The sequence below is a fragment of the Poecile atricapillus genome, chromosome 29 (assembly GCF_030490865.1).
Source record: "Poecile atricapillus isolate bPoeAtr1 chromosome 29, bPoeAtr1.hap1, whole genome shotgun sequence".
Classification (NCBI taxonomy): Eukaryota; Metazoa; Chordata; class Aves; order Passeriformes; family Paridae; genus Poecile; species Poecile atricapillus.
Window position 1 is genome coordinate 5,265,625 of NC_081277.1, and position 17,511 is coordinate 5,283,135.

The window sequence follows — 17,511 nt, forward strand, 5'->3', positions numbered from 1 at the left end:
CCTTGGCACCGCCCGGGCGCCTGGGAGGAGGGGAGCGAGGGGGGCGGGACTATGGGGAGATGGGCAGCCCTGCGGCCAATGGGAAGGCTTAGCTGCTCGCTTCGGTCCTATAGACAGCGAGGGGCGCCAAGCCCGGGCGGCGGCGACGGGCGGTGATTGGGGGGCCCGGGGCGGGGGCAGGCCTGGCGCGCTCTCCGGGGCGGGGCGAGGGTCCCACTCCCCCTTCCCGCGTACCCCCGGCACGCGGGGCTACCGCGTGCCTCACGGTCTATCCCGCGCCCTCCCTGGGCCCCGCCGCGGAGCCGCTTCGTTTCGTTTGCCCGTCGAGGAATGCCGTCCGCGCCCGCGGCGTCTCGCGGAGATGTCTGGTGGGCTCTGGTGGGCCGGGGTTGGCCATGTGGCGGCCACAGAGCGTCTGCCCCGGCCTCCTCCCGCCCTGAGGCCCTCGTCTGTCGAGGGCCCAAAGGTGCCCGCTGCTGTGTTTGCAGCCGGTGGCTCTGGCCCCGCTGCTTCCTGGAAGGTAGAATTTGTGCTGGTTTTAGCCTAGAAAGTATTCCTAAGTCGCAAGTCGTTACCAAGTACCTGCCATCTGGGCTGACGTCCCCATCCCGGCTGCGGGTGGGTCACATTTAGCACTTTAATCTGCTTATTGTTGCGCTCTGGGCCGTCATCTGTTGTGGGCATTCCTGAGGTTTGACCTTTTGGTGAGGTTTGGGCTGTGACTGGCTGCCCCTCTGCATTCTCCTCAGTTGTCACTCCCAGTGTGACCTTTGCATTCCTGTGTGACCGTGATATCCCTTGTCTCAGACTTGATTTCCTACGTCCTTGCTTCTGGATCTCTGTTTTGATCCAACTTGCAATCATCCCAGCTCCAAGCTTGCCTGTCTCTGTCCAGGCTCCTAGCTAACCCTTCCTGCAAGTGGTCCTCAAAGAGCAGCTAGTTCTGCTCATTTGGGTCCAGCTCTGGCATTAACCTCACTGTTTTTCAGAGAGGTCACTGGATGATGCTGAGTGACAGCACCAAAACTGGACATGAAACTGGAGATGATGATGCTGCTTCTGTCCTAAAGCTTTTTCCATTACATATGCATGGCTGTGCTCTGGCACCTGATTCAGTTGGCTCTCTGAAGTATCACAGAATCGTGGAATGCTTTGAGTGGGAAGGGATTCTAAAGATCATCCATTTCCACCCCCCTACCATAGGCAGGGACGCCTTACACTAGCCCAGGTTGCTACAAACCCCAGCCACCCTGGCCTTGGACACTTCAGGGAATCAGGGGCAGCCACAGTTTCTTTGGGAAACCCGTGCCAGGGCCTCACCGGCCTCACAGGGAAGAATTTCCTCCCAATATCCCATCTAACCCTGCCCTCTGGAAGTGGGAAACCAATCCCCCGTGTCGTGTCGTTCCAGGCCCTTGTCTAAAGTCCCTTCTCAGCTGTCTTAGAGCCCCTTTAGGAACTGGAAGAGTCTCTAAGGTCACCCTGGAGCCTTCTTTCCTCTAGGCTGAACATCCCTGACTTTCTCAGCCTTCCAGAAAAATAACATTGTGTGTTTTGCTGTAGATCTGATGAGGGTGAATTGGGAGAATCCCCAGCGCTGTGGCACTTGCGGTCCTGCACCTGCTGGCCTTTCTTGCCACGTGCGATTGTGGGCAGCGTGGAAATGAGAAGTAGTTCCCTTTTTCCTGTGGGTAAATCTGTCAAACACTTTGTCTGAATTCAGATGCCTCTGGGTCTTCCTCATGCTCTTTTGAACCAAAATCTTATAGTTTGCAATGGGAAGTGTAGCCTCTGTCATGCCAGGCAGCCAGAACTACAAAATCACAGAATGTGCTCAGTCGGAAGGGACCCACAAGGATCATCAGATCCAACTCCTGGCCCTGCACAGGACCATCCCCAAGAGTCACACCCTGGGCCTGAGAGCGTTGTCCAAATGCTCCTTGAACTCTCAGGCTTTGTGCTTTGACCACTTCCCTGGGGAGTCTGTTCCAGTGCCCAAACACCCTCTGGGTGAAGACCCTTTTTCTGATATCTGATCTAAGCCATCCTCTGACGCAGCCCTTGGGTCCTGTTATTGGTCCCTACAGGGAAGAGATCGGTATCTGAACTAGATTCAGCAAGACAGACCTGGAAGGCTGGCTAGCAAAGTGCTGGCCATGAAGGTGTGTTGTTTTTTTGATTCCCTTGTGAAATTTCATTTTAATGTGGTGAACACATGATAACTGCTTTGACATTGGGCTGCTGCTTGTTAAACTGGTCTGGGATATGGAAACCAGCCAGCTGGGTCACCTCTAGCCTTGGGTCCTGTCTCTTGCGGGAGGAGCTGGGTAGAAAGGGCAGCTCCAAGAAGAATTGCTCCAAATGCCTGCACTTCCTTCAGGATGATCTCCAGTGCTTTCCTTGGGCTGTGGTGATCTGTTGGATGTGTGTAAAACCCCATGGCTGACCTGTGGCAAACCCCCTGGCTAACCCTAGGCCTCCCAGTACGTGCCCTACTCAAAGCTGCAAGGTAGAACCTCTCCAAGGTCCCACACCAGCTCCAAGTTACTTTTCTGGGTTCTCTGAGCAGGGCAGAGCCCCTCTCTGGGTCTTTCATCTGTACTGATATTCTTGGGTCTGGGCTTTTGAGGAGAAGCAGTCTTTCTTGGAGCCCACTTCTCAAGTGCTTCGCACTACTGTACCCCTACTTTGCAAGTGATTTTCCGTGTAGATGGCTTCTTCCCAGCTTTATCCTGGTGCACATCACAACAGACCAAGAAGAAAACCTCAGCCAAGCAGAGTGGTCAGAGAAATGGAAGCCCAGACCTGGGAGGGAGAGTGATGGAAGAAGCTGAAATCAAGAGATGTGGGTGGCTTTGGTGTGCAGTGGCTCATTGGAAACTGGTGTTGGGTACACCCCAAGCAAATTTGCTTTGCACTGTCATGACAGGGGAGATGATGATGCCATGCTGCCAGGGATGGGAGAGGCAGACCTGGCCATGCCAAGTGTACTGAGTGAAAACTGCATTCCCAAGCCACCTGGCTGTGGGACAGGGTGGATGGATTAATCCAAATTAAAAACTTATCCTAAGCTTGGTTCTCCGTGCTCCGGGGAGGGGATGGTCTCTGTTCGGTGCCCTCCTGCAATAATTTGTAACCCACTTTTCTGTTCTCCCTCAACAGGAACTCGTGTGAGGCAACAGGACAAAAATGCTTAACTTAAGGACTTGTGCAGCAAAACTGAGGCCGTTGACGGCCTCACAGACTGTAAAGACAATTTCCCAACACAGACTGGCAGCACCCAGGACGTTCCAACAGCTCAGGTGCTACAGTGCACCAGTGGCTGCCGAACCATTTCTGAGTGGGACTAGTTCAAACTATGTGGAGGAAATGTATTATGCTTGGCTGGAAAATCCCAAAAGTGTACATAAGGTAAGGATTAACCTTGCCAGGACATCATCTTCACTTCTCTGTGTGTCTGAGCAGTGGGTGCAGGTAAGTACCACGTCTTGAGGAGGAGTAAATTCATCTGTAGGGGCTGGATGTTTGTGGACGGTCCTTCTGCCTCACTTTGTCCAAAAGAAACAACAGTGATTCCTTGAGCAAGAACCAAGAGGAGCTTTTTCTGTTCAAGAGGGAACGCCGTGGGCTTGGGACACGGGCAGCATCCTGGATCACAAGCGGATACAAGGAGTGGCTTCCGGGAATCCACCTGTAGCAAGCTCCCAGTGCTTTATTTTTTCCATCTCTGGTGGCTCATCAAGAGGGTTGATTCTGGAGTGGAGGATGGGGAAAAGGGGCAAGGAGGGTATTCTCCACATCGTGACTGTTTTCCTTTTTGTCTCAGGCATGGGTGGTATTCTGTGTTGGTGCAGATGTAGTTAAGCTTGGTTTTCAGCTTGTGTGTGTAAAGCCAGACTGTTGATGTACAGATGGGGAAGGGGGCGGCATCTGGTGGCCAGAGAAGTTCCCACCAGCTGCTCCTGAATTTAAAACAATCCAGCTGTGGGCAGTGTGTGCAGAGGTCTGTCCTGATCTGGATCACTGAAGCTCTTCCAGCAAGGCTGAGCCCAGCAGGTGAGGGCTCAGCTGGGAGGAGGCATTCTGAAACCTGACAGCATTTTCCCGCATCCCCAGTGTTTCACAAGGAAAATGTTCCTCCAGTGACTAAGTCTCAGCATTACCCAGGGGATTTTCAGGACAGTTTTGGAGTCCTGATGTGGAGCAGGGATTTTCTTTATTTATGAGCCATGTGCAGACCAGGAGTGAAAGCAATTAGGGGTATAAGGAATCCTGTGCACCAGTACTCGTAGCAGTTTTGATGTGTTTTCATCGGCACTGATCCCACTCATCCAAAATGAAGGTTCTAAAAAGGTCTTAACATAGGATTTTCACAAAAATGTTGACTTTCTGCTTCTTTATGCACATCCCAGCCTGAAGCATCCTCCAGAAGGTGCCTGCAGTGGATGGGGAATGTCACCCCTCTTCCCTTGCTGTGCACACCTGACCTCCAAGCTGGGAAACTGGGACATAGCAGTATGAGCCTCACACCCTTCTTTGGGAGCTGAATCTGGTAGAAGGTGCTGATTTGGCTTGGTGAGCTGGTGACACTCTCTATTTGGAGTGTTCCAAATAGAGAAGCCTGCCCTAAGCTCCACTCACGTAACTGAGCTCAAGATCTCTCTAAGGCCTGAACTCTCTTGGTGTATGGCAGGCAGCTGGTTGATCAATCCCGCTTTGCCAGTGCATGGAGGAGTGCTGGGAAAGCCAGTCCAGGCTAATGCTTTGTGTTGCAGCTGTGGGACTGTCTAAAAATGCCCTAAATCTGAGCTCTCTTGTACCCAAAATATGTGTCTATGTATCTTATATCCTGTATGCATCTATGCAGGGTATAAAAGCGAGTGGAGTGCTCACAGAGCTGCCACAGGCACAGAGAAGTCAGAGGGGAATAACCCTATGAGTTTATTACTGCTGTTACCTTTGGCAAGTGCTGGATTAAAGCAAAGTTCTTCTTCCCATGATAAAGCAGGACAACTCTGATGGAGCTGTTCAGCCTCTCCCGTGGGAGATGTGAGCTCCAGAGGCACCTCTGTGCTCTCCAGAAACCCGTGGGATAGCCTTTGGATTCTCTTGAATTCGAAACCACATCAGCAGTTTGAAAGCTGATGTTTTTATGGCACTTATCAGGGCCCTAGCTTGCCCTGTGCCATCTGGGCATCATTCCCTGGAGCAATAAAGCACTCAGTGAAAGTGCCCAAGCTGACCCAGCTGGTGCCACACCTTGTTTGCAGAGTTTAAAGTGAACTTTGTCTTCCAAAACAGAAGCTAATTGCAACTCCAAGAGGTATGAATGGCAGAAGGGAGGTTATAAAGGCTACACCCCTGTCTCCACTCGTCCCCACCTGCCTCCCAGGTTGACAGGTGCTCCTTTTCTCTTTGCGTATTTGTCAGTACATGAAACAGCCTTAAACCACTGAGCAAAGTAGTCAGCCAGGTTCCTCTCCATTCTAAGGGCACAGAGCCCATCCCTGGGTGCTTGTCCCTCTGTTTGCAGGAGCTGATGGCTTTGGGGGCACCCAGGAGCTCTGTGAGCCTGGGGAAGGAAAGAGCAGGGATGGAACAAAAAGCAGCTTTCCCTCTTTTCCCACTGAAATTTCCCTTAGTAGTCAGAACAGGGTGGGGTGTTTTCTGTCTTCCCCCTTTTTTCCCCTTGGGGGAGTGATTGTTAATCAGTTACAGTGTCAAAATGTTCCAGATCTTATTTATGTTCCTTTAGCATGACCTGTTTCTAAATTTATTCACCTTGTGCAGTCATGTGATAGGACAATGGGATGTTTGGATAAATTTGGACTGGAAATACCTTCCTGGGGCATGTGATGGGTGCTGCAACTGGAGGAGCTCTGGAGGGAACAGCTGAGCTGGGGTGACTCCATCAAAGGCAGGTTTTCTGCTTTCTGCCCCAAGCAACCCCTGCTTTGAGGGTACTTTTCTACTTGATTTAAACACTCTGAGGATGGCTGGGCTTCGCCCATTTCTGATCGCCAAAGCTGTATTTGGTGCTTTCTAAGGGGCAGGATGCCAAGCTCCCAGTCACTGGAGAGACCCTTGGGCTGAAGCCAGCATACAAATCCCATGGGATTTGTTTGCTCTGGCTAGCTTCCTGGGTCTGTGCTAGCAGACAGCTGCTCTTCTGCTGTGCCCTCATCCTTTGCCATCATTTGGCAAAGATGAAATGAGGCACAAGCGTGATAGGAGGATGTGGACTGGACTTCGTTTGGCCAGGCTTTCTCCTTCCCCAAATGTGTTTGGTGACACAAGGAGGCTGGTTAACTTGGGTTTGGCCTGGGACACTTCCAGGCTTTTCAGACAGTGCTGGAAAAGTATGACAGCACACAAAGTCTGTCCAGGGCTTTTTTTACAGTGTTTTGATATGTTTTCTTAACACCTAGAAATGCCCATCTGCAGAGGAAACAGGAGCAGAAGTGGCAGCTACCTCATTCTGGGCATGGGAGAGCTGGTATGGGAGTACCTCCATAGTGTTGTCATTGGTGTCACCAAAAGGATGGGGGAAAATTGAAGAAGAGATAGAAAAATAAAAACATTGCTGGTTGAGTGCTGAACAACACAACTTATGCTGGGATTTAGGTCTCTGGTCATTCAGACCATGGAAAGAGGAAGATGTGTATTTGATTACAGGGCAGAAATATTTTTCAGAAAATATTGGGGTATTTAGAGAGTAGTGGCCTCGCCTGGGAAGAAGGAAATGAGCTGGAAGTCCAGGCTGGGACTTGTTGCTCAGAGCAGTGGTTCCAAGAGCAGAGCCAAGGGATGAGGTATCACTGTGTCCTGTCCTGGTGCCACTGCCAAGGTGGGGGTGGCTCTGGTGGTGGCCTCATGCCAAAAGAAACAATCCAGATGGATGGAAAGTGGGATAGCGATGTAGTTGGAATAGTGGGAGAGCTTTGGTGCTCTTTTGTTCGAGGCAGGTGGGTGTCATCAGTGGCAGCTGCATGGAGCTGAGGTACAGGGGAGGAGGTAGCTCTGTCCCGTTTTGGCAGTAAAGTTGAGACCTCTGTAACCTTGACTGAGGAGGTGTTTGGACTGCAAGCAAAGACCGTGGTCACCTCTCTTCTTTCCTTTTTCCTAGTCATGGGACATCTTTTTTCGCAACGCAAATGCTGGAGCTGCTCCAGGCACTGCCTACCAAAGCCCCCCTCCACTGACTACCAGCCTCTCCACCCTGTCCCAAGCCCAGTCCCTGGTTCAGTCACAGCCTAATGTGGATAAACTGGTGGAGGACCATCTTGCAGTGCAATCTCTCATCAGGGCATATCAGGTAAGGGGACTTCATGCCAAGGAGGGTCATGTCCTTTGTAGAGGGGCTTGCGGTGGGCTGGAGCTAGTGCGAATGATGCACGTGTTTGCATGGAGAGCGTGCAGGATAAGAGCTGGGCCGCCTCATTAGGAATGGGAGCAGCTGATCTGTTGGGGCAGAAGCTCAACTAATGCTTTGCTGGACAATAGGAAGACTAAAGCTATTGTCATCCAAACAGGGTGGTAGGGAGAGGGAGGTCTTCTCCACATTGGGTAGTTTGCTGCTGTCTGGAATGCTGCTCCTGTACTATGGGCTCCTGCCTTGCTTAACAGTGGCATGGAGCACCCATCCTGCTTCCCCCTGTTGCTGATAGAACTTCAGAGGTCCTAAAATAAAAGGTCAGGAAACATTTCCATGTGATTTGCAACCTGGAAATGGCCCGTGATGCTGGTGGGCTGTAGCTCAGACCAATGTTGCCAAGTCAGCCGTCTGGAAGAAATGAGTTTGGAGCAGGAAAGAAACATCCTCTGGCTGAGGGAAGGCCAGGAAGTATTTTAACTCTGGAGAACATTTAAATGTGTTTCTAAATCTGCATTATCCTTTTACTTTTTGTTGTGCTCTGGTTTGTCATATATGGGGACTGTAATTATGGCTGTGGTGAGAAGTTAATGAACCCAGATGCTGTGCAGCTGTGACTGTGAGCTTCTCACCTGTTTCTGTGACAAAGCACTTGCTGTACTGTGCAGTTGTGTTCCTACTGAGGTATGGGGAAAATAAAACATAAAAGGCTATGAGTTACAGCAGGAACTGTAGCTGTGGGCAAGTCCAAAGGTCTGCCCAGCCGTGGCCCTGCTCTCTGGGTCCAAGACAGTGCCCACGGCACCCTGCTGTGCCTGCTGCTGCAACTGCAGTGCCGATGTCAACATCGGGACCTGTTTGTGAGGACCTGCATGGCTGATTCCATGAGAGATGACTGCCCTGCCAGCTCTCAGGCAGCCCCTGCCAGTGGGCAGATGCTGTGTTTGAACACGGAGTGACTGATCTGATTGGAAGCAGAAGCTTGAAGTCAGTGATTTGAACACAAAATCCATAAGCTCTTCAGCATGCCTATCTCTTCAGGCTCTGAGTGGCAGCACAGGAAGATGATGGCTCTTGGATGTATTTTTCTAAGCTGTCCATAGTGAGAAATCTAGCTCCCTCCCTGCCTTGGTGTCACAATAGAGCTGTAGCTGCAGTGGGATGTCCAGGTGAGGAGGTTCACGACAGCATAGGGAGGTACGAAAGAGTAGGAAGGTGCATGTGATTAATAACTTACTTAAAACATCACACAATGATTTCTTACTTGGATCCAGCTTGGTTTTCACAGGTGAGCAGTGACTACTCTGCTGCAGCATCAGCGATGGCTTCTTAATTGCAACTGCGTTTGCATGTCCACGTCATTATTAATTTTGAGTTGTAGAGTGGTTTGGCTTGGCAAAGGCCTTACAGACCATCTTATTCCCACCCCCCTGGTATGGGCAGGGATACTTCTCATTGGACCAACCTGGCCTCGAACACTTCCGGATGGGGCAGCCACAGCTTCTCTGGGCAGCCTGTGCCAGGGCTCATCAACCTCACAGGGAACAATTTCTTCCTGATACCCCATCTAACCTTGCCCTCTGGCAGTGTGAAGCCAATTCCTCATGGCCTGTGCCTCCAGGCCCTTGCCCAAAGTCCCTTTCCAACTCTACTTAGGCACTAGAATGGGCTCCGAGATCCCCCTGGAGCTGTCTCTTCTCCAGGCTGAACACCTCCAGGTCTCACAGCCTGACTCCAGAGCAGAGAGGCTCCAGCCCTTGGAGCATCTTTCTTCTTCCTTGTTTTGGCTTGTGTTGCATATGGATGCTAACATGTTTGTTAGCATCCATATGCAACACTTGTGTTTGAGTGCTTTTCCTAACTGGTAGCAGATTTGATGCCTAGAGCATTGCTTGCAAGGAAGGTTCTGCACCCTGTACCATGGCAGTTGTATTTCCTGACACATTCCCAGAATTGCTGAGCCTGAAACTGTCAAGGAATAACCTGTGGCTCACCAGTCGGAGAGTGCTGGCCACCAAGATGATCTGAGTTTGCCCAGTGAGATGTGCTGGGATCTGTCCATGGATACCAACTTCTGTGGCAGCAAAAGCCCCGAACTCCTCATCACCTCCTGTTCCCTGTGGCACCCAATGTGGATTCAGACCCAGCACAGGAATCCCTGGCCTGACTGCTGCTGCCAGGAGCTGTCAGGTCTCCCTTGGTGCAAAAGCTCTTCATTATTTCCCCACCTGGCCCTTCACAGGAGAGTGCTCCAGGTTCTGCTGTGGGCTTCTCTCTCCAGAGGGAAGCTGTGACCTGTTGCAGAGCTGGGCAAGTGTTCCTCAGACATGTTCCTTGGCCTTTCAGGAGCTAGTGCTGCTGGTGGCAATGCCTGTTTTCTCTGCCCTGTTGGCAAGAGAACACCTCTATCTGTCAAAATCCGGAAAATTCATATAATCCCAGAATAGTTTGAATTGGAAGGGTCCTTAAAGCTTATCTAGTTCCACCCTGCTGCTCTGCTGCCACAGGCAGGGACACCTACTACAGCCTTCCAGATTGTTCCACAAGCCCCATCCAACCTGGCCTTGAACACTGCCAGGGATAGGGCAACCACAGCTACTTTGGGCAAATCGCCTCTTCGTGTGCCTGTGATTCTTAGGACAAGATCATCAGTGTGAAGTTACTGTGTCTGTAGAAAGGAGCTGCTCGAGTTGGACACTGGAAAAACATTAGGAGACCCTTAGACCCTGTCTGTGCTGTGAAGGAGCTTGCCATGCCCCATACCCTTGCCAAACCTGGTGTCAGGTAGAGCAGAGCAGTCCTGATGGCTGCTGGCAGTCTCCTATGTGCTGTAGGTGACAGTAACTTCTCCAGGCTTCAGCTGCAGCTAGAATTGGGGTAGCTCTGCAGAAAATGTAAAGAGGGAAACTCTGAATGAAATTTTCTGTTTTTTTAAGGAATGTTTCTTCAATTAACTTGTTTTAATGACTAATCTGTGTTGTTGCTTCCAGGTCAGGGGTCACCACATTGCAAAGCTTGATCCTCTCGGCATTAGTTGTGTTAATTTTGATGATGCGCCAGTAACTGTTTCTCCAAACGTCGGTGAGAATTACTCTGCAAATAATCTCTAATGTAATTTAACTTTTTTACCCCTCCCCTCTTTTGTTTTTCTCTCCCTTTTGGTTCCTGTTCTCCTTTCCATTCCTGGTGCATTTCATAGATTCGAGGGCATCATGTAGCACAACTCGATCCACTGGGCATCTTGGATGCAGATCTGGACTCCTCCCTTCCAGCCGATATTATCACATCCACAGACAAACTGGGTGAGGGCTTTGAGAGCAGTTGGTGCTACATTGCTTGAGCTCCCCTCTCTTTCACAGCTTCATAGGTAGATTGCTTCACAGGCCGGGGGTCTGAAGTTTCCTTAGTAATGATCACTCTAAAATTGTAGTTGCCGGCAGCAGCAGTGCAGTCCTGCCACCCTCTGGCTGTCACTCCAGTACTCAGCTCATGTTTCTTCAACCACGGCCAATCAGTGTTACCACTGATCTTGCTCGTCCAGAAGCAAAAACCCGGAAGGGCTGGAAGCAATTGCATCTTCTGGAAATGCGAAACAGAGAGGTTTTATGTTGGTGGGAGCTGGAGGTCTGTTCTCTCAGCTCCTTTTGCTGCCCTTGGGGACCCTCAGAGCTGGGAGTGAATGTACTGGGTTCATCTCTGCAGGGCTGAGGCTGCCCTCCTGAACTTCCAGCCTGCCCCAGCATGTGTAAATCCTTTAATTGCCCTTTTTCCGAGACTGAGCTATGAGTCCCTACTGGTGATCATAACAAGGAAGCTTTGGGATGCATTCCTGTCCAAGTAGAGAGGTGGAACTCCCAATGCGTTTGACTGAGAGCTGCATGAGTGTTGTACAGAAGTGTGTGTGGTCCCCAGGACTTGAAATCCTGATCTGAAAGTGCTTAAACCCAGCACCTCTCCATGTGCTTTAGAGCTGATTTCTGTAGTTTGCTGCCATTCTCCAAGCCAGGATAAGATTGCTGAACTCTGTCACTGCACTGGTTCTTCCCAAGGTAGTTCACTGGCACTCTGAGAGCTCCAGAGGCATGCTCATGCTCCTAACGTAGAGTAGAGCAGCAGTGATGATTACTAACCTTGCCAATCAAAACGGCTAATCAGAATGTACAGTGCATGTAAACCACCTTGATTCCTTACTCATCTGCCAGCACAGGGACGCCAGCCCTGGGTCTGCTGGACTTTTGGACAGGAGCGGTAGGGAAGGGAGTAGGTTTTGGTTGGACCAGTTTGCTGGATGATGAGGAAGCTGCTTCATCCCACAGTCTCCAACGTGCTTCTCTGGAGGACCAACCCTTGGCTGAACATCAGGAGCTATCCAGCTCCAGCTTGGAGTGTGTCTTGTGCCTGAGATATACTGATGTATGGATTTCTAGGTTGTCAGTGCATGTGGCTGGCTCATGTCCAGCTTCTTATCCACCAGGACCTCAGAAGTCCTTCTCTACAGAACTGCTTTCCATCCATCCATCCATCCATCCATCCATCCATCCATCCATCCATCCATCCATCCATGCAGGGACTGGGGATTGCCCCAACCCTTTCATTTGGTGTTGTTGAACTTAATGAAGTTCACATAGTCCCTCCCTCTCTTCCAGCCTGTCCAAGTCCCTCTGGATGGCATCCTGTCCCTCCAGCATGTCACTGCAGTACTCAGTGGTGTCACCTGGCTGAGGGTGTCCATCATTCCACTGTCCATATCATTGATGGAGGTTTTAAACCCTACTGATCCCAGCAAAGACCCTTGAGAGACACTGCTCCTTACTGCTCTCCACTTGTACACATTAAACTCTCAGGTCTGCTTCAGGGGAAGGTCAGTTCAGAGGGAAAGTCAGCTTGGAAAAGTGCTGAGCCCGCTGGTTTCTCAGGAGCCAGGTGTATTCCAGTCATGTCCTGGCTTCAGAGGACGCAGAGCCCAACGCTGCTCCCTCACAGCACCAGCCAGCCTGCTGGGTTGGAAGCAGTGTACAGCTGTAACAACATCTGGAGGAAGTAGTCCAGGCTCTGGTTTTCCTGCTTCCCCAGGGTGAGTTGCCACAAGCCAAGCAGTGTGTCCCAGTGTAGCTCCCTGTGGTGGGAAACATTCAGGTGTAGCAAGTCCATAGGCATTGGCTGGGAGGAACTTCAGCATGGCATCTCTTGTGTCTGAGCAAGCCCTGGAGATTAATCTCTGTTCCTTTGTGGCTTTCATATGAAAATACCTGTAATGGTGGAAAATACCTGTAATTGGGTTAAAGTGTTGTTTTGCTTCCCAGAAATCCATGAATTCATAGGAAATAATGAGTCCTGGGAACAAGATATAATGGTGGCAGCTGCCAGCTCATGCTGGGATTGTGTTTCATGGTAGAACCCCAGACTCAGGTGGCTAGATTTTAGCAAAAAATTTTTCTATCTTCCTATAAGTATTATTTATACTGAGTAGATTTTGCTCTGGTACTATTGTCTTGGAAAACCTCATCTAGTCAATCCTAACTGTAACTGGGTGAATTTAGCTTGCAAATAGTGTTCAGGAAGTGAGGAAGGAGCTGCGGTGGTGCAGAACACAGCACTCTGGCTGGGCCTTAGGTTGGGTGCTGCCTGCTTGTGGCAGAAAAAGCCAATTTCTAAGCAAATCCTGCTGGCCTTTTTTTTTGCTTTGAAAAAATATGTAGCACTTGACAGGGTGGTTAATAACAGGGGCGGTTTTGAAACTTGGAAACAATCTTGTTTCTTCTTTCTGAGCAGTGAAGTCCTTTAAAGGTCAGCTTTTGTGGTGCGATCACAGTTGCCAACAGTTTAAACGGCAGTGCTGTGATTCAAGGAAGTTGGATGGTTAATCTCAGAAATTGATCCTTCTTCTCAATTGCCTTTTGTTTAGCAAATGGTTTGGTTCTGGTTTGGAAGCTGTCTTTGGATTAAGCAGTGCAATCTTTGGGGAAAATATCAGAGGGAGAAAAACTGCCTAGTTCCCCTTTCTCTTGTCTTTCCTATTTGAAATAAAACAAAGTAATCTCATCCTGGTCTTCCACTGCAGCTGGTCTGGCATGGTGTGAACTACAGGAACTCAGAATGACCCTGAAAATAGAAAGAAAGAAATAGTACCTTAGCATGCTAAAATCTGGGTGGTGTGTGGAAGGCTCTGTGTGTCCAAGTGTCTGTCTGTCTGTCTTGCTCCTCGTGGAAGGCAGCTGCCTCTGCCTCATGCCAAGGGGAATTGATGGAAATCCTGCTCCAGCTCAGGAAGAGCCAGGCAAGCCCCTGCAAGGAGCTAGGCTTGAGGTGCTCCTAAGTTCCTTTCCCACACTTTGGGGAAGTGTCTGATTTTCCCTGCTGACCCAAAAGACAAGTGTTTCCAAGGCCTTTTATGTAACCCAGGTGAGATTGAGGCACTTAGGTCACCTAACCTAGCCAGGGAGGCAGCTCTGGTGGTGCATGCTTGCCCACTGCTCCAGTGTGCTGGCACTCCTGCCTGCACCAAGCATGCTCCAGAAGAGACAGCTGTGCATGCCTGCTGTGCTGCCATCTTTTCTGTCTTCCTCATGAACTGCCTGCTTGTTTACACCCTAATGCGCCTCCTCTGTGTAAAAGCAGCACCCTTACCTCCGGGGGTTGACCTTGAAATCCTCCCAGTAGCACAAGCAGATCAAACCCTCTGGAGCAGGTGTTTGTGGGAGGCAGCTTCCAGCTCTGCAGAGGGTTTCACTGCCTGTGATGTAGCTTGGCAGGATGCTTTCGGTCGTGGCAAATGAAGATGCCAGGCCACCTTCTCTCCCATCAAGGTGCAAGAGGAGATCTCAAACCATGCAGCTCAACTGCTCCCCAGTGTCTGATTCCCCCCTTCCCCTCCTGCTCCTTCCTCCTCTCATCAGACTTCCCACCAAGATTTCTCTTCTGCCTAGTGTGTAGTCATCCTCCATCCCTGCCCTTTTGCCTCTGATAGATTTTGACTGTATTTTAAATACTGTATTTTTTGACTTGTGCTTTCTATGACTAGTTTTCACAGTTCCAGGTTTTTTTTACTAACTTTGACTGCATCTCTCTATCTTCTCCCTTTCTGCATCCCCCTCCCTGCTCCCCGCCCCAGACCTCGCAGTGTTCAAGGAGCGGCTGAGAGTGTTAACAGTAGGAGGTATGCAATTAACGAGCCTTTAACCCTCTGGAGTGCAGGACTCTCTTTGAATAGGTTATTCTGGTCATGAACTGAGCTGGTAAAGTGGACCCCTCCCATCTCCCATCATTCCTGAGTTTTGCAGCATGTTTTATTTTTAATTTCTACTCAAAGTCTTGATGTAGGTGTATGGTTAGTGACACTTTGCCTTGTATAAATCCTCAGGTTGAGCCTTGATGGCCTTTTCTATACTGTGTTTGCATGCCTGGCTTCCTAGAGTACATGTTCTGTTGTGAATATTAATTTTACAAGGCCTCAATCTCCCTCATTGGTTTAAGGCTCCTAAAAATCCAAGGTCTCTTCTGGTTTTGTCGCAGGGAAAATTTGGCAGCTCGTCCCTTGTCTTCCTCCATGTGATGGTGTTGCTGCCTATAAATACCGAGCGTTGTCAGAGCTGGCAGGCTGCAGCAAAGAAGCAGCAAAGATGCTTAGATGTCCTAAAACTCCTTGTGAAATCTGATACTCCCCAAAGTGTGCCAGTGTCTTCAAAGCATCACAGCAGAACAAGCCAAAGCCCTGTGCTGTAGGTCTGCAAGCTTCAGCAAATTACTGAGGATTCCCTGAAACCCTTCAACAGGCAATTTGTCTGGGATGCTCCTTACTGCCTCCCCCTGGGAATTCTGTTTGAATGGGAACCAAAGAGAAGCCCCAGGGACATGGGGCCAAGTTCTCGGTTCCTGTCTGGTTCAGTGTTCCTAGGCATAGCTCCAGAGCAGAGCTGCTGGAGCCTGGCTTCATTCCTTCTCCTGGGACTCTAGTGTCCAGGAGGGCGGTGTGTGCAGTAGAAGGGGGATGAACAGCAGTGGCAGCCGAGAATGTGCCCACTACAGGCTGACTGGAGTGTTCCCGGTTTCTGGACTCACCCCTCAACGCTGTACAGGGATGAGTCATGACCAGCCCTGTCATCACGGAGTCACAGACTGGCTTAGCCTGGAAGGGGCTTTTCATGCTACCCAGTCCACTAGAACAGGTTGCTCCAAGCCTGGCATTGAACGCTTCCAGGGATCAGGCTGTCTACAGCTCAGTGTCCATTTCTGACCAGACAGCAAAGGATACACTTATAAGATGAAGTTCAAGGAAAGGGCCAGCTCAGGAGGGGTCAGTTTTTGCCTCTCATTCTTCTGAGGAAGGTGGGTTACACTGCCCTGCCGTGTTTAGGTGGTGTTCCCCATCCCCTCTCTAAAAGAACCCCTGGCTGGGGTCCTGGGCTGGTTTGGAGGAAGCTGGAAAGAGTAGTGGTATGTGTGTCTTCTGCAGCTCCTGCCCTGGGGTTAGGAAACACCTTGGGACCAGGCCTTGTTGGGAGTGCGGGAGGGATGAGCAGGAGCCTGAAAGAAGTGCCAGGGCTGTAGACCCACTCCTTCGTCCAAATTCCTGCTTCAGAAAGGTCATGGGACTCTTCAGTTCCTGGACCCGCTTCTGCCTTTCTGGATTGGTTTAGCAAGGTCAGCACTGTCCCTCCTCCTCTGTGCCTCAGTTTGCCCAGAGACAACCATGAACTTCAGTGGGTAGTGAGGCACCTCTGATGGCTTTGGGGTACAGCAGGACTCGCCTGCAGCCCTAAATCCCAATCTCCAGCTCTTGGCCCCTCTCTAGGCCCAGCTCACCTCCCCACAGCCCCTATAACATGAGTCGGAGCTGCCTCCAAATCATCAACTGCCAGTGCCAAAGGGAGGAGGTTTGCTGAGCAGAGCTAGGCAAAAGCTCTAACTAAAAAGCCGTTGGCTGGGGTGAAAAGGTACCTGGGCAGCCAAACCCCTCAGCAGCTGCTGGCCACCCTGCTCCCGGGCTGAGCTATTCAGGAGAGTCCATCAGAGCCCTTTTCTCTTTCTTGCTTCTCTGTCTCTCCCTCCTTCGAGTTTTGTGTATTTGGTTGTGTCTGTTTTAACTGTTTCATTCTCTGGGTTGACTCCATTTTTAATTCCCACCTCTGATGTGCTTGGTGACTCCCCAATTCCTGTTTCTTTTCTGTCCCCTCTGTTATAATTTGTTGTGGTTTTTTTGTGTTCTTGGGGCTTCAAACTCCCTGACTCACCCTGGATTTTAATTGCCCATTTCCATGCATATACATTGCTTTGTGCTTCATTTCCTGTGGTGCCTTCCATAATAACTCATTGTTCTGTGCATAATGTCTTTTTGTTTAATTATGGCTTGATTTGTATCCATATAAACCTTTTTCATGCTTATTACTTTTTTTATGCTGCTTTTTTTTGTCCCTTCCCCACCTCTTCCAAATGTCCCTGGTCCCCGTGTGATGGTATTCCCATCCTTCTTCCTTCCTTCTTTCTCTTGCTTGTCCCACCCATGACAAATCCTACAGGCTTTTATGGTCTGGATGAATCTGACCTCGACAAAGTTTTCCACTTGCCCACAACCACATTCATCGGTGGAAATGAATCGGCTCTTCCACTCCGGGAAATCATCCGTCGGCTGGAGGTAAGGAGGGCAAGGGTCTATACCAGATGTGTATACAGCCAGGGGCAGGAGAAGAGCAGTTGTCTTTGGAAAATCCTGAATCAACCTGCATATAATAAGATTTTCAGTTTGGGAACTGCTTCTCAGCGCTCGCCCTACTCACAAGAGTCACCTCAAGTAACCTGCTCAGCTCTGATTTCCTCCAGCTTCCTGCTGCATTGAAGCAACGCACTTGGTTTGCCCAAGGTGGAGCAAACCCCAGGTAGCTAGATACTGCCTTTTTTGAAACCTCTCAAGCTATGCATTCCAGTTTGAAGCAGCAGCTGGTGCTGGAAGAGCACAGGAGTGGGTTGGAGGCCAGTGATCCCCTCTCCAGGCACTGCAGCAAGACAGTTGCTGTCTTGCATGGGCATCCATCAGAGGGTCTTGGTTCAGGTTTGAGACCCCTGGGGCTGGGAATTCCAGCTTGTGCAGGCGGTTCCCCTCTTCTGCCAAATTTCATCTCCTCCTGTGCTTGGACTGATCTCAA

General features: G+C 50.2%; 1 protein-coding gene across 5 annotated transcripts in view; it reads left to right on the forward strand.

The window, feature by feature from the left end:
- OGDH (oxoglutarate dehydrogenase) overlaps window positions 1–17,511 on the forward strand; it is a 28,154-nt gene that overhangs the window by 249 nt on the left and 10,394 nt on the right. For 2 of the 5 annotated variants that reach the window (XM_058859525.1, XM_058859521.1), the window contains exons 2-5: window positions 3,163–3,411; window positions 7,127–7,315; window positions 10,572–10,674; window positions 16,888–17,003. In XM_058859525.1, the coding sequence (XP_058715508.1) occupies window positions 3,190–3,411; window positions 7,127–7,315; window positions 10,572–10,674; window positions 16,888–17,003 (630 nt within the window). In that variant the 5' untranslated portion in view covers window positions 3,163–3,189. Of the gene's footprint in view, window positions 1–2,087; window positions 2,163–3,162; window positions 3,412–7,126; window positions 7,316–10,362; window positions 10,454–10,571; window positions 10,675–14,488; window positions 14,529–16,887; window positions 17,004–17,511 lie in introns of those variants that run through there. The other 3 variants (XM_058859523.1, XM_058859524.1, XM_058859526.1) reach the window with 3 other exon arrangements.